Raw genomic sequence first — 14,439 nt, forward strand, 5'->3', positions numbered from 1 at the left:
TGCAGGGCGGAGAGCCGGGCCGGGGCTGGGCGCACGTCGAGGGCTGTGGCCGCCGCGGCAGGGCACGGCCACCCCACCGGCTGCGGGCCCAGCTTCCAGGCGTCTGCACAGAGGTCGAGCTGTCGGGAGGGCAGAGGTGAGTCCTGGGCAGGGCGCTGCTGGGCTCCTGGAGAGAAAGGCGCCAAGATTTGCGGTTTCATCGCGGGCTGGCGGCTGAGACCCCACCACAAACTTCCTGACCCTGGAGAACGGGACTGGCACAGAGCTGCAAGCCCCTGTCTCCAGCAGGAATCTGGGGTTCAGGACGGCAACTGGGGCAGCGACTGAGGGCTCCCATCCGGACTTTGGGGCCCTACACCGGGGAGGGTGGGGATCGGAGGGGAGGGGCAGAGCGGGGCTCGAGAGACTTCTGTGTCTGGGCGTCTGCTGTGCGGCTGGGGGCTGCTCCAGGGGAGCAAGTTTGTGGAGGGACACGGTGCTTAGGCCAGAAGGTGGAGACCCTGGGGCTGAATCTGTGTGTACTTTGGGGGTGCCTGCAGGGGGAGTTCCTAGGGCCTGTGGGCTCAAAAGTTCAAGAGTGGCTGGGGTGCCACAGTGCCAGACTGTGGGCTGGCCTCATGAACAAGGACCTCTGGTTTCCCTCTGTGAGGCCAGCGTGGGGGTCCAGGTGCAGTGGGGTCTGGTCTCCCTGTGGGGGCTGTGGAGCCAGGAGGCAAAGCTAGCTCGTATGGGAGAGAAGGACTGGGTGGGGAGGAAGCTCTAGAATACGGACTCCCTGTGAGAGTGAAGGCAGCCCTGGATCCCCAGAAGGCAGGAGAGGTGATGAGAGGCCGCAGGAGAGGGTGGGAGGGGCTTAGGCCCTAGGCGGTGCGGGACCGAGGTTGTTTGTGAGCTGGCTGCTCCCTTGATGGGGACCCATGGGGGTGGGGCAGGATGTATGGAAAGAAAAGCGGAGGACCGGGAGGGGATGCAGGAGGCCTTTTCTGTCGCTCCCTGCCCCAGCCCAGGAGAAGGCAGCTTCCTCACCCCACAGCCTCCCTCTGGTCCCTCACCTTGAGCGTGCCTCTCCAGAGACAGACGGGGGCAGCCCTTTGGGTGCCATTTCTGATCTGTGCCTTGGGCCCAGGTTGGCTCAGTCTCTGGTTTGGGAAAAATGCCCGTGGCTTCTCTTTGTTTGCTGAATGGCAGGATGATGAGAGAGAGCAGTGGATAGAAGAGGCAGGGTGCAGGGAAAAGGCCTGTGGGGGTATGGAGGTGAGCTGTAAAGTTGGGTGGGCTCTTTGCCTTCATGGGCAGAAGATGGGTATGTGTGGAGCCCAGCAACACCAGCAACTCCACATGTCCAAGTGCTCTGGTGGGGGATGGGAAGGGACACAAGGACCCAGCCTCATCACGCCCAACTGAGGAAGAGATCCTTGGAGATTTCTCTCCGTTGGACAGAAAGTCCTAGGCTTTTGTAGTCTGGGGAACACTGTGGGTTGGGAATCTCTGGTTTCAACTCCCTACTCAGCCACACCCTGTCCTAGTCCCCACTCAGGCCTGTTGGGTCAGGGTAAAGCTGAAGATCAGAGGTCAACATGAGGCTAAGGGCTATGGGTCAGTCCATGGGTGAGGTTAAGGGACAGATCGGAGGTGGGATTAAGTGTCTGTCTGTGGATAGGGCAGGGGTCAGGCTGGGGCCAGGGTTTAGCCTGCTCTTGTAGCCAGGAAATGGTTACTTTCTGTGTAAGCCAAACTGGCCCATTCAATTATTCTCAAACCCATAAGCATCACCAGTCTGAAATTAGTGGACCCCTGGGGCAGGGTTCTACTTCCCCCCATTTCCAGCTGCAGACCCTGCCCAGATGTAGCTTTTGGGAGTGGAGGTTGTCCTGAGTCTCATGATCAGCATTCTCCCTACATGTTTCTGGTAAATGGGTGTGTATGCATGGTAAGGAAGTCCCAAAGAAATATGGGGCATGTATGCATGCTTGTGTGGCTGCCACCTGCTTCTAACTCCATCTCAGAGAATCAGCAGGATCCTCCTTTTTTAACACAAATTGATTCAGGGCCTCCCTCCTTCTCTAAAGAACTCAGAATGACTAGAATAAAAGTCTCAATAAGACCAAAAATTCTGACAAGAAAAACTTCAGAATCCATATCATGAAGGGAAAGAACAGTGCTCACATCTGCCTTTTTACCAACCACCTTCCATCCTTGGAGTTGATCCTCACAAGCGCCTGCATGATCTGGTTTACAGGAAAGGGCACTGAGGCGCAGAGGCAACAGGTTGCACTCCAGCCAGGTGTCCTTAAGGTGCCCAATAGGCCCTTGTCAGCCCTGAGTATCAGAGCACTCAGTGTATCACAGGCTCAGAGATAAGAGCTGGGGTAATTATAGACAATGGTTTGGACAAGGAATCAACTTAGAATGACAACCCCTGAGTCTTTTTTTCTTGGTTATTCTAGATTGTTTCTGCTCCAAATACAATATCCTTGGTTGAGAAAATCCATTCATTGAGCAGTATTTCCCCAGCACTTAGCTGTAGAACCTGGCTGGAAGAAATGTTCAGTGTTTTTGCTGATGAATCGAAACAACTTATAAGTACGGCTGCCATCATCTCTCCTGTGGCCTTGATCCAGCCTTTGTCGGTAAATGTTTTTCAGTCTGCTCCCCAATAGGGAGAAAAATCTGATTTGCAGTTTGCCAACTTGTATGGTATAATCACCATGGCTGATTTCAAACTATCAATATGATGTCAATAAATGCAAAATTGAGAAGAGACGCACAGAATCAGCTCTTGGGAGCTGGCAGACAGAAGCTCAAGTTCCTCTCATCTTAGAAAACAAAACCCTGTCCTCCCCTCGTCAAGCTTTATTTTCTTGCAGGTGAAATGCACATCACCTCCTGATCTCAGCTGCGCTAACGGGAAGTGCTAGCTCTGTTCTCTCATCCGCTGCTCCCTCCTTGCCTACCAGACTCCCCACCAAAATGCCCTGGGCCTTTAAAACATTAAATCTGGTGTTTGCAGTTTCATCTGAAAATCTCTGAAGGATCTAGCTTCGCGGCCTTCTCTTATCGAGATCTTCATGAAACCATTGCAGGCATCCCTGTCTCCCTGGCCAGCCAACCTTCCTCCTGTCAACCTTTATTCAGAACTTCTCCTCTCTTCCCTTCCCCCACGCTACTCTCCGCCAAACCTCCTGTGACAATGACACCAAACACAAATCTCCACCTTGGAATTCTCCCTGACCTCTAGGTCATATGTCACCTGACTCCTTGGTCTGTTTTCTCAGCAGTTTCAAAAACTGCACCCAGAACACTGCCCCTTTCCCTCTGCCAGCTTGCCCTGCTCCAGGATTCTCCTTCTGACCATCCATCTCCTTGCTTGGACCAATCAGTCCAATAAGAACACCTTCTTCCTAATCTCCCATGTCCAATCCAGCCAACTTCTGTCAGGCTTGTTGATTTTAACTTCTCACGTAAATGTGTGCACTTATGTCTCAAGATACGCAGTCAGCATCTGTTGCCTGGAGCACTATTGGCCCCTGTTTCATGTTGTCCTGCTGCAGTCCATACTTCCATGCAGCCAGGTGGGATTTTTAAAACAGATTTAGACATGCGCCTGTCTCCACTTTGCCACTTCAAACCCTTCAGGATTTGCTCTTGTCCTTCATATAAAACCAGGTTTAAAATTGAGTCCACCAGGATCTGTCTGCATGGTAAGCCTAGCCCAACCCCTCTCTCCAGCTTTGCCATGCTACCCTTTCTGCCCTGCTTGTATCCGTCATAGCACCATTTGTAATCTCAGATTCAGGTACATGATTATCTGATTATGAACAATTTCTCCACCATGCTATGGGCCCCCAGGACAGGAACAGTGTCCCACAGCATCTGGCAGAGAATGGGCACCTGAAAACACTTAGGAGCGTCCTGGTTCCAACAAAGCAACTGTGAAAAAAAGACATTTCTGAGGGGCTTCCCTGCAGTCCAGTGGTTAGCTCTGCTTCCACTGCAGCAGGCCCTGGTTCATTCCCTGCTCAGGGCACTAAAATTCTGCAAGTCAGGTGGTGCAGCCAAAAAAAAAAAGAACATTTTTGAGACAAGCTAGGACTGTGGGACTGAGCACTGGATGAGATTAAGGAATTACTATTGATTTTATTGGACATGATAGTGGTGTTGTGGCAATGTCTTTTTAAAAATCTATATCTGTTGAAGAGACATGTTAAAGAATTTATAGGTCAAGCAACATGATGTCTGGGACTTGCTTCAAAGGACTCCAGCCGAAAGTAAATAATTATTCAGTAAGGGAACAAAGGAGCAAATAAATGCCGTTTTGCTTGTCCATTCTTGTTCACAGCTATAGGGCCTGCAAGGATGCTGGCTGTCCCGGAGATGGACCTACAGAGGCTGTACATTGGTAAGACCTGCCCCCTCACCTCCATCTAGGCCCATTGCCCCTGTCACCTCAGCACTCAGACTGACCCCTAGTCTGTCCACATGCCTCTCTCAGCAGAGGCTCCTGAGAGCCATTCTGTGAGTGTGTGTGTACGGGGTGGGTTAGTGCAACAGGACTATGTATGTGTGTGTGTGTGCTGTGTGTGTGCACGTGTGTGCACACTCTGCAAGCCTGTTCACGGGACCCCTTAGTGTCTACAAGTATGTGTATGCAGGGCAGGCCTGTGTGCACAGAGCTATATGGGTGTGCATGTGTTTTGTGCAGGGTGTGTATATATTATGTGTGAGTGTGTGTCCCTGCCTGTCTGCCTAAGGGCAGGTCTCTGGGCACAGGGTCTCAAGTGAGAGTGTGTGTATATCTGCACAGAACTCTGTGCATGCATGTCTGGCCTGGTCTGGGAGCAGGCTCTGGGTTTTGTGCCGGGGTGGGAGGCCAGGCTGCAGGACAGACACGCCTCAGGAAGTCCACTCACAAAGACCTGGTGGGCTGGGCCTTCCTTCCTGCCTCCCTTCCCAGGCTTGAGCCACAGTAGCTTGGCCCAAGCCTGAACCGGCTGGCTAAGAAAAAGGGCCTCTGGAAGTGTGACCACCATGTCCTTGCCCCTCCAGCACTGCAAGACAGATGCCAGCCCTATGCAGGCACTTCCTAGAGTCCTCTTCATGCCCCGCCCCTCACATATGTTCCCAGGGTACCCCAAGGCCAGGGTGGCCTGGGACTTGTCAGGGCCCCATGGCTGTGGCTGAGGGAGTCGAGGCCCCAGCCCTGGCTCAGCCTAAAACTGGACAGGTCTGTTTGATTTGCCAGTGTGTCTAAATGCCAGACCCCACCAATCTCCTTGGCTCGCCTCCCGTCCCCACACATAGATCCCAGGGCAGCCCCAGTGCTCTGCACAGGGGCCTCAGCAAAGCCCAGTGTGGTGGTGTTGAGCCACCAGCCCACCACCTGGGGGATATCCAGCCAGGCAGGCCCTCCTGCCTTCTGAACTGCCTGAGCCTCCAAGCCAGCTGCCTTCTGGGGGCTGCACTGCTTCCTCCCACCAAAGGTCCAGCTCCATCCTGGGCCTGTGAGAGGGTCTCAAGGGGGCCTCCTCACACAAATGCTGGCTTCAGGTCTATGCGTGTTGTGGGGGACAGGAGCTTGGAATCTGCCTTCCTCCTGTGGTTAGACACCTCTCGGCTCAGGGCTGCTCAGGGCAGGGCTGGGCCGGTCCATGACCCTTGGGGGCAGAGGGTTGGTAGGAGAGGCAATTCCCCCAGGTCCTGATTAGAACATGAGGCTGAACTTAGGGGGAGAGGAGCAGCTCCACCTCCCACTCAGGTCTGTAGTTCCCCCACCTCTTCTGGTTTCTCCGTCCTCACCCAGGAGCTCACCCGCCCCTCTCTCCTGCCCTTCTATCTTTGGACTCAGTCCTTCCCACCCTCACAATGCTTCTCTATCCCTCCCCTTCCCCACCGTGTCTGATGGGTGCTGAGGAAGACAGTGAGTCCCTAGGTGAAGTATGAGTTACCCTTCAGGAATAGGTCGCCTCTAACTGATAACGGGCCCTGAGCCCAGGTATCCCCCACCCCCACCTCAGTCCTGCCCTTCCTACCTTCCCTCCCTAGTCCTTCTTCCCCAGCAGGGTACTGCTCACCTTGGCCCGGCAGTGACTGATGGGGAACCCCCACACCTGGGACCTAGCCACCAGCCCCTTACCCTGATTGTAGCAAAGTGATTTATCCTCTCTTTGCAGGCTCTAGCCCACAGCGGTCTCCAGTGCCCAGCCCACCTGCCTCCCCAAGGACCCAGGAAAGCTGTGGCATTGCCCCTCTCACACCCTCACAGTCTCCAGTAAGCCTAGGGCAGGGCTTGGAGTGGTGAGGGCCTGGGTGGTGGGGAGGGTTGCATTGGTGTCTAGAATAGCCCGGAGGTCTGGGCTGGGAGTACCACCATGCCTCCTGCTCCTGTACACTCATGTTCTCCCTAGATGGGTTAGCCATAGGTGACCTTGGACTATGGGAGTGACAGTTTTACTGAGATGAGCCCCCTCCAGGATGACATCCGGGAACCATTGCAACTAGCCTGCCTGGGCAGGTGTACTTCTGAGCAACTAGTTTGGTAGATCCTCAGTGCACTGGGCCTCCCAGACTTGCTTCCCCTCCTGTCAACCACAGCCCCACCTTATTAAAAGATATATCTAGGGAAGAGGAGACACATGGCTAAAAAATAGTTTGGTAACTGCTAGCTTGAAATATCTAAGATACAACCATCACCCCCAAATTCCCTAAGTCACCCTACCCAGGGTGGCCTCACCCTAGTGATCCAACCTGGGGACCCCCTTGTTCTCAGGGAGCCCAGGCCTAGCCTGGGAGAAGGTAAGGACCACTCTGAGGCACATGCATGGGGTTCTCTTCTCTGCCACAAACCTGGACAGAGTCGGACTATTTCACTGTGGCCACAAAGAGCGGAAGGGTCTCATATACACAGGTCCATGTGCTATGAAGCTGCTCAGAGCAGCAGAACTGCTTCCAGCTGGGCCCAGGCTGGAAATGATGTAAGATGGGGGTGGGGCTAAGGCAGCCCAGGCAGAAGGGCAGGGAAGTAGGAACTTGAGCCCAAAACTTCATGGGGCTACCTGAGAGGCCTTGGGCTTTCTGAGCAGTTAGCATCTCAAGGGCTCAGTCAGGAGCTTAGGAGGGGAGAGAAATCAGGCAGGAGGTGGGTGGGGGTGGGCCAGGGCTGGTCTGGACCACAGCCAGGGGTGGGAAGGACTTCCACGTACAGTCAGCCTAGCCCTCTGGCTGCTCCCTGACTAGCTCTTGCACTTGCAGAAGCCCGAGCCCCGAGGCCCTCAGCAGGCCCCCTTCTCTGTGGTAGTGGCTATCGACTTTGGCACCACATCCAGTGGCTATGCCTTCAGCTTTGCCAGTGACCCTGAGGCCATCCACATGATGAGGTGAGAGTGGCTGGACTGGGAGATTGGTTGCGGGGAGGCCTACACCCTGGGAGAGACCTAGTCCCTGAAGTAGTGTCACTAAGGAGACATGGGGTCTTCTCAGAGAAGCTTTCTAGCCCTAGTCTGGGCTCCCTACTGGGGCAAAAGTTTGGAGGATGGGACCCAGGTCTGGGCCCTCAGCCCCAGTTGGGGCAGCCCTTTGACCTCTGCAAGAAAATGTTGGGCTTCATTTTTTATTTTAAATTTTCTATTATTTTTTTCTGGGCTAGTCATAGGGACACACATGTATGCACAAATACATGGTTTTAAAATAAAACAAACGACTTGCTTTAAGCTTTCAGCACTATTTTGTAGATGTTTCATGTGAATATGGAGACAGCCACCATTTTCTTTTCATTGTTGCATAGTATTCCACAGTTCGGATATATCATAATGCATTCATTCTTCTATTGATAGTTTTGAGAAAGTTTTTCCTTCTAAGTTTTCACCATTACAAAAAGTGTTGCAATGAATACTCTTCCTTGGAAACTTGTGCTGGAATTTCTATGTGGCAGGTTCCTAGAGGCAGTCCTAGGTTCAACATCTCAAATGATATGCAAGGAAATGAAGGACTAGAGAGGTTAGCTGAATTGACAAGTCACACAGTTGTCATGAAAGAGCTGTTTGAAAAAATTCATTCTGATGAAGTTTGTTGAGTTTTGTTTGAACATTTGTTTGATACCTCCCTTCAGGCCTCAAGACCCTGATCCTTTGAATGTATCTTAGTGATACTGTAGCCGTAGGTGGAAGATGCCAAAGCTCCCAACTCAGACTGGGATGGAGGATCGGCAGGCTTTACCAGGGCCTGGGAGGCTATATGGAAAGACAGCCAAACGTCACTGCCCCAAAGATACAGGGGACTTGACCTGCATGAATGTGGACTGTCCTTCCCCTTTCTCTGCTCCCTCCACATCCATCTGAGGCCACAAAGGCCCTAGGACCTTAGAGCTTTCTAGGAGCTGAATGGCATCCCAGCTTGTCAGCACACACAGCTGAGGCCACACTGGGCCTGTTGCTAGGGCTGAGGACACGTGAAGGGATACTATGGAGATAACAGTCACAGGAGTGACTGGGGGACATTCTGGCCTCCTCCCAAGCCCTTCCCACTCCCACTAGCCACCAAGCCCCATCATTTCTATCTCCCTGATATCTCTGTAATACCCATCTACTTCTCTCCCCAACTCATACCTGAGTTCAGCCCCACCTTCTCTCACTTGAATGGCTGCAATATCCTCCCTGGATTTCCTTCTCCACCCTCCCTCTCCTCCACTCTGTTGCTACATGGGAACCAAAGACATTTCTAAAGGCAAATGTGGTCATGCTTCTTCACTCCCTTAAAACCCACCAAGACAGAATTCTGATATGACATTTGATACTCCTTAGTTGATCTTAACATTGCTGCTTTGAGCCAACTTATAGCTAGTTCTCCCCACTCTTTGACACCTCTATAAATTTGCACATGCTCTTCCTTCTCCCTGGATTCCTAGTTCCTTCCCCCAAATGGATGCAATGGTGAGCTTGGCCTAGAGGAGTCAGGGCATCAGAAAAGGCAGAGGAAGGGAAAGAAGGATTTGCCAGGCCAATGACCTGGGCAGTGAGTTGTGAGTAGAGGTCCAGATGATGACTGCATACAGGGAAGTTTGGAATCTCAGGGTTTGGGGGCCTGTTGAAGGTGCAGTCAGTTGGGGTGTAGCTGCTGAGGTGGGCCAGACAGGAATGATCGTAGAGCTTAGCTATGTGGAATGTGGCCTAGAGGAGGACAACCAGCTGGGAGAAGGCCTCTGCCAGGGTCCTGGAGAGACTCATCAGAAGGCCAGACAAGGCAGATGGATGATGGCTTGCTGCTACTTGTTAAAAGGACAGGGAGGTGAAGTCAAATGGTGTACTTCATGGGAGGGAGCAGAAGCTGAGGATGTCGAATGGGACCCATGGCTCCATGGATAGAGATGATCCCATGAGCAACATTTATGGAGATTTAAGTGGATGCCAAGCACCATATTCACAAGAACCCTAAAAGGTAGGTACCGTTATCATTCCCATTTTACATATGGAGCCTGGGGAAGCCAAGTGAGCTGCCCCAAGTCACACAGCTGGTCCCAGAGCCAGCACCCAACCCCATGAAGGGAAGATTACTGCGGACCACATTGACAGCCTCCTGCCTCCACAGGAAATGGGAAGGTGGGGACCCAGGTGTGGCCCACCAGAAGACCCCTACCTGCCTGCTGCTGACCCCAGAGGGTGCCTTTCACAGCTTTGGCTATACAGCCCGTGATTATTACCACGATCTGGACCCTGAGGAGGCTCGTGACTGGCTCTACTTTGAGAAGTTCAAGATGAAGATCCACAGTACCACCGTGAGTCACAGTCAGCCAGGAAGGCAGGGCTAGGAGGGAAAGCAGGGAGGGAGGCCTCATGGAGGGTGGGCAAAGCTAAAAGGTGAGGGGGGCCTGGAGGCGGAGTTTGAACATAAGGGATGGAGGCATGACCACGGGGTATGATAGGGTAAAGGGAAGGGCTGGGGAGAACTGACGTTAGAGCCAGAGTGGGGCAGTACCAAAGAGGGGAGCATAGGAAATGGGGTTAAATATGAGAGGTTGTCAGGAAATGGAGAGCTGTGGCCTCCTATAGAGTTGCCCTTTATCCCTGCCAGGATCTCACTTTGAAGACCCAACTAGAAGCAGTAAATGGAAAGAAAATGCCTGCCCTGGAGGTGTTCGCTCATGCCTTGCGCTTCTTCAAGGAGCATGCCCTTCAGGTGCGCTGTGACCCTATCTCTGCCTACTGGGGTGGACAACCCCCAGGCCCATCCTTTCCCCTCAGCCCATCCACTGAGTAGCCACTGTCAGAAGACAGAGGTCATCTTTTCTAGTCCTCTGCCTTCCTATCTGGTAGCCCTGCGTCAGGGGTTGGGGAGGTGGTGGTGGTGGGAAAGGGGGTGTTAAGATTCTCCCAAGTCAGCTGGGAAGTTCCTCAGGCCTGATCAGCTCCTCCAGCTCCTATAAAGACACGCCCCCCCCAGACCAAGCCAGCCCTCCCCTTCACTGCCCCATCGTGCTCCAGGAGCTGAGGGAGCAGTGCCCATCACTGCTGGAGAAGGACAGTGTGCGCTGGGTGTTGACTGTGCCTGCCATCTGGAAGCAACCAGCCAAGCAGTTCATGCGGGAGGCTGCCTACCTGGTGAGAACATGCAGGCAGAGTGTGGATGTTGCTCAGAAGGGCCCCGGGCATGGCTCCATACCCTCATTCATACACCACCCTTGGGACCACAGAGCCCTCGTGTAAGGACTGCCAGCCCCACCCTGCTGGGCATTTTGGCGGGTTGTTGCCACCAAGAGAGGGGGTGGGCCTGTAGGAACAGAGAGCTGAGGGACAAGGGACAGCCCAGGCCCGCTTAACCACTGTCTTAATGCAGGTTTCCTAGAAGCAGAGTCCAAGATGGGAAGTCTTGTGCATGTGGTATATTGAAGGACTCTCAGATGAAAGGGGAGTGAGGAAAGCAGGACAGGAGAAACAGCTGCACGGGGATGGGTCTCATCTGGAGTCTAGCCTCAGCCTGATCCCACGGAGAGCTCTGGAGGGAGACTGTACCCTAGTGTTGGCCACAGGGAGGCAAGAGGGGTGGCTTTTTGTCCATCCTTATCAGTTTGTCATTGGTAACTGGTTGGAGTAAGCCCCCCCAAGTGAGTAGTTCTCATTCATTGAAGGCAGTTCTCCAGAGCAGGGGCAATGGGAAGCTGATAGCAGGTAACTGACAGTAGCTGGGCAGGACGCCAAGAACGTCCACTTGAGCCAGCATCAGTATTTTTATCACAGCTCCAACCAGTTTAAGTTCTTGAGCAGAGGAAATAAGACTATGAAACTATGAAGGGAGGTGATTTTGGCCTATGTTTGCTGATCTTCCTACCATAAGAGAGGCCCAAAGTTCTGGAGAAAGGGAGACTGCAGCTCAGGCACCCACCCCCCGTGGAGATGGGAAGGTTGGAAAAGCAGTCTCAGGAATTCCAGTGCACCCTCCCCTGGAAGATACCAGAACCTCCAACCCCCCAGAAACATACCTTTTCCTAGGTGTCAAATCCGCAGGTGCCCTCACTTGTCTCTGGAAGGAGCTAACCCCAAGGTCAGTAGGCACCCATCCCCCTTTCAGAGACCAGAATGAAAGCATGGCCGCACCCAGCCAAAACAAACGCCCCCACCCCAGTAGCCCCCTGCTGGTTTACCCACCCTGCTTCCTCCCACACTGTTCCCTGGCCGTCAGTTCAGAAAGGGCTGGTCCTGGGCAGGAAGTCTTGATACCCATCCATCCCCGTCCCCCAACCTGGTCAGAATCTGAGGAATCCCACAAAACCATAAAGTACTTCCTATGGGGATCCCCTGTCCTGATGCAAGAAGTAACAGAAAGTGATTTTCCCCCCTAGCTTGCTTGCCTTGGTACCTGAAATTTCACTGTTAAAGTCTTTTCTTCTATATCACATTGCTTGAGAACAAAGTTCTCAAGAGAGTGGGGAAGCCCATGGCCATTGTCCATTACCAGTGAAGAAAGGGAGTTGAGTAAGCTAAAGGGGACTCCCCCACCATCCCTTCTGATTGATGGTCTGGCCATTATACCCCCTAATACACTATTCTGGAGTCTCCACTAACCCCCTCAGCCAGTGGTCAGCTGCTAACCCAGGACTTGTGAAGGGGACCTTCCTGCAGCCCAGGCCACATTGGGCAGCCTGGGGCAGATCCCGGGTGCTCTAGGTTTTCACTCAGTCTAAGGTCCCTCCCTGCTGGGCAACCCCATGGCATCCTTGGCCACAGCCATCCTTCCCACCCCAAGCCTGGTCATAGGGTGGCTCTGAGACAGCTCCAAATCTGTGCAGCATGGAAGGGCCTTGAGAGGCCCAGCATGCTGCAGTATAATGGGGAGGAGATGGGAGCCCCACAAGCCCTGGTTGCCTGCACTGAGGCGCCATTTCAGTGTGATGCCTGGTCCACGATGCTCCCCAACCCTGCCAACCACCATCCTCAGGCTGGACTAGTGTCGAGAGAGGATGCAGAGCAATTACTCATCGCCCTGGAGCCCGAGGCTGCCTCTGTCTACTGCCGCAAGCTGCGTCTGCACCAGCTCGTGGATCTGAGTAGCCGAGCTCCAGGCAGAGGGTGCCTGGGCGAACGCCGCTCCATTGACTCCAGCTTCCGTCAGGGTGAGCCAACCCCAGGGGTGCTGCCTAGTGGTGACCTTGGAGGCAGGCACTGAAGACTATACCGTGCCCTGGAGTAGCACTGTCTGAGGATGGTAGGACTCAATCCAACCCTGAATCTGACGTGGGGAGCAGGGGTGGGGGTGGGGCTAGGGGTGGTGACAGCCTACCCTAGGAAGAGGTGCTGAGGTTACTGACAAAGATACTCTAAGCTGAAGGTGGAGGTCTTCAGCTTTCCCTTAAACAGCACTGAATCAGTTTTCCCTCCCCTCCTGGCATGTCAGCTGTCCCCCGACCCCCACCAGCCCCAGGCTCCTGCTGCCAGGACTAGGCACTGAGACTGCTGTGTCAACTTTCTATGATAGGGACAGGTCTCAGGATCTCCTCTCCTCCCCAGTTCCTCTAGACCTTCCTAATTCTGATTTTGCCATGGCCTGAGCCCCTCTATATTAAGGCAAGGTTTTGCAGCCTCCTGACCTGACTGTCCTGCTGTCCCTCAACACTCAGCCCGAGAGCAGCTTCGAAGATCCCGCCACAGCCGGACATTCCTGGTGGAGTCGGGTGTTGGAGAGCTGTGGGCCGATATGCAAGCAGGTGGGGGAGGGAGGGGCAATGGAGGGATATTCCTTGGGCCCTGTGGGATACCAGATACTGAGGGTGGGAAAACAGTTCCGAAGTCAGCTCAGGCCTCTAGGAACCCTGCCCCTTCCAACTCCATCAGCTGTACCTAAGGTGGTAGTCCCCCTCACCATCGCCTGTACTCCCACCCCCACTCACAGCCATGCCACTAACCCCCTTCCTCCAGGGGATTCTCTGCAGGTGAAGCTGCAGAACCATGGGATCATTTTCCCTCACACCTTGTGCCCCTACCCGGTGACCTGAAGCCCCTTTCAACCGTAACCCCCACAGCCCTGAGGACAGGGCTCAGGACCCGGGGCAGGGTTGAAGGCTGGTTGAGTCTCCAGAGGGTCTAGAGCTAAACTGCCCCAAGTGTGTGCTCATGCTTGCCCCCACAGGAGATCGCTATGTGGTGGCAGACTGTGGGGGAGGCACAGTGGACCTGACTGTGCACCAGCTGGAGCAGCCCCATGGCACCCTCAAGGAGCTCTACAAGGCATCTGGTGAGTAGCCAGGCAGTGCCCTTGGTGCCCAGAGCCCTTGCCCTGCCAACACCTCCTGGCAGCAGAATGAGCACTTGCCCTCTTCCTTCTCTGCTGGACACCAGGCGGCCCCTGTGGCGCGGTGGGCGTGGACCTGGCTTTCGAGCAGCTGCTGGGCCGCATCTTTGGTGAGGACTTCATCACCACCTTCAAAAGGCAACGTCCAGCAGCCTGGGTGGATCTGACTATAGCCTTCGAGGCCCGCAAACGTACTGCAGGCCCGCACCGTACAGGGGCGGTCAACATCTCCCTACCATTCTCCTTCATTGACTTCTATCGTAAGCAGGGAGGCCACAATGTGGAGACGGCCCTGCGCAAGAGCAGGTGAGCGGGGGACCGCCCCTACAGGGAAAGGTGTGGGCTCCAGGAGGCAGTAGGGGATCCACTTGATCTGGCCCAGGCACAAGTCATGCCAGCCCAGGTGGAGGCAGGGGGAGGGGCATGAGTACCCCAGCTGAAATCTGCAGCCCAAATGGAGGCAAGAGAATCTTGAGCCCCCAGGAAAAGGCCAGTGCTGCTGCTGCTGCTAAGTCGCTTCAGTCGTGTCCAACTCTGTTCGACCCCATAGATGGCAGCCCACCAGGCTCCCCCGTCCCTGGGATTCTCCAGGCAAGAACACTTGGAGTGGGTTGCCATTGCCTTCTCCGGAAAGGCCAATATCTATCTCATATTCCCTGCAGCCAT

General features: G+C 54.1%; 1 protein-coding gene across 1 annotated transcript in view; it reads left to right on the forward strand.

Moving 5' to 3' along the window:
• The window catches only part of HSPA12B (heat shock protein family A (Hsp70) member 12B), a 16,839-nt gene continuing 2,400 nt past the window's right edge, over positions 1-14,439 (forward strand). Inside the window, exons 1-11 of the mRNA XM_040247862.1 lie at positions 1-136; positions 4,340-4,399; positions 6,171-6,268; positions 7,249-7,373; positions 9,580-9,766; positions 10,063-10,167; positions 10,473-10,589; positions 12,424-12,598; positions 13,103-13,189; positions 13,612-13,716; positions 13,821-14,079. Coding sequence (XP_040103796.1) covers positions 4,357-4,399; positions 6,171-6,268; positions 7,249-7,373; positions 9,580-9,766; positions 10,063-10,167; positions 10,473-10,589; positions 12,424-12,598; positions 13,103-13,189; positions 13,612-13,716; positions 13,821-14,079 — 1,301 coding nt within the window. The 5' untranslated portion in view covers positions 1-136; positions 4,340-4,356. The remainder of the gene's footprint in view (positions 137-4,339; positions 4,400-6,170; positions 6,269-7,248; positions 7,374-9,579; positions 9,767-10,062; positions 10,168-10,472; positions 10,590-12,423; positions 12,599-13,102; positions 13,190-13,611; positions 13,717-13,820; positions 14,080-14,439) is intronic.

This window comes from Oryx dammah, unplaced genomic scaffold, assembly GCF_014754425.2.
Source record: "Oryx dammah isolate SB20612 unplaced genomic scaffold, SCBI_Odam_1.1 HiC_scaffold_10, whole genome shotgun sequence".
Lineage (NCBI taxonomy): Eukaryota > Metazoa > Chordata > Mammalia > Artiodactyla > Bovidae > Oryx > Oryx dammah.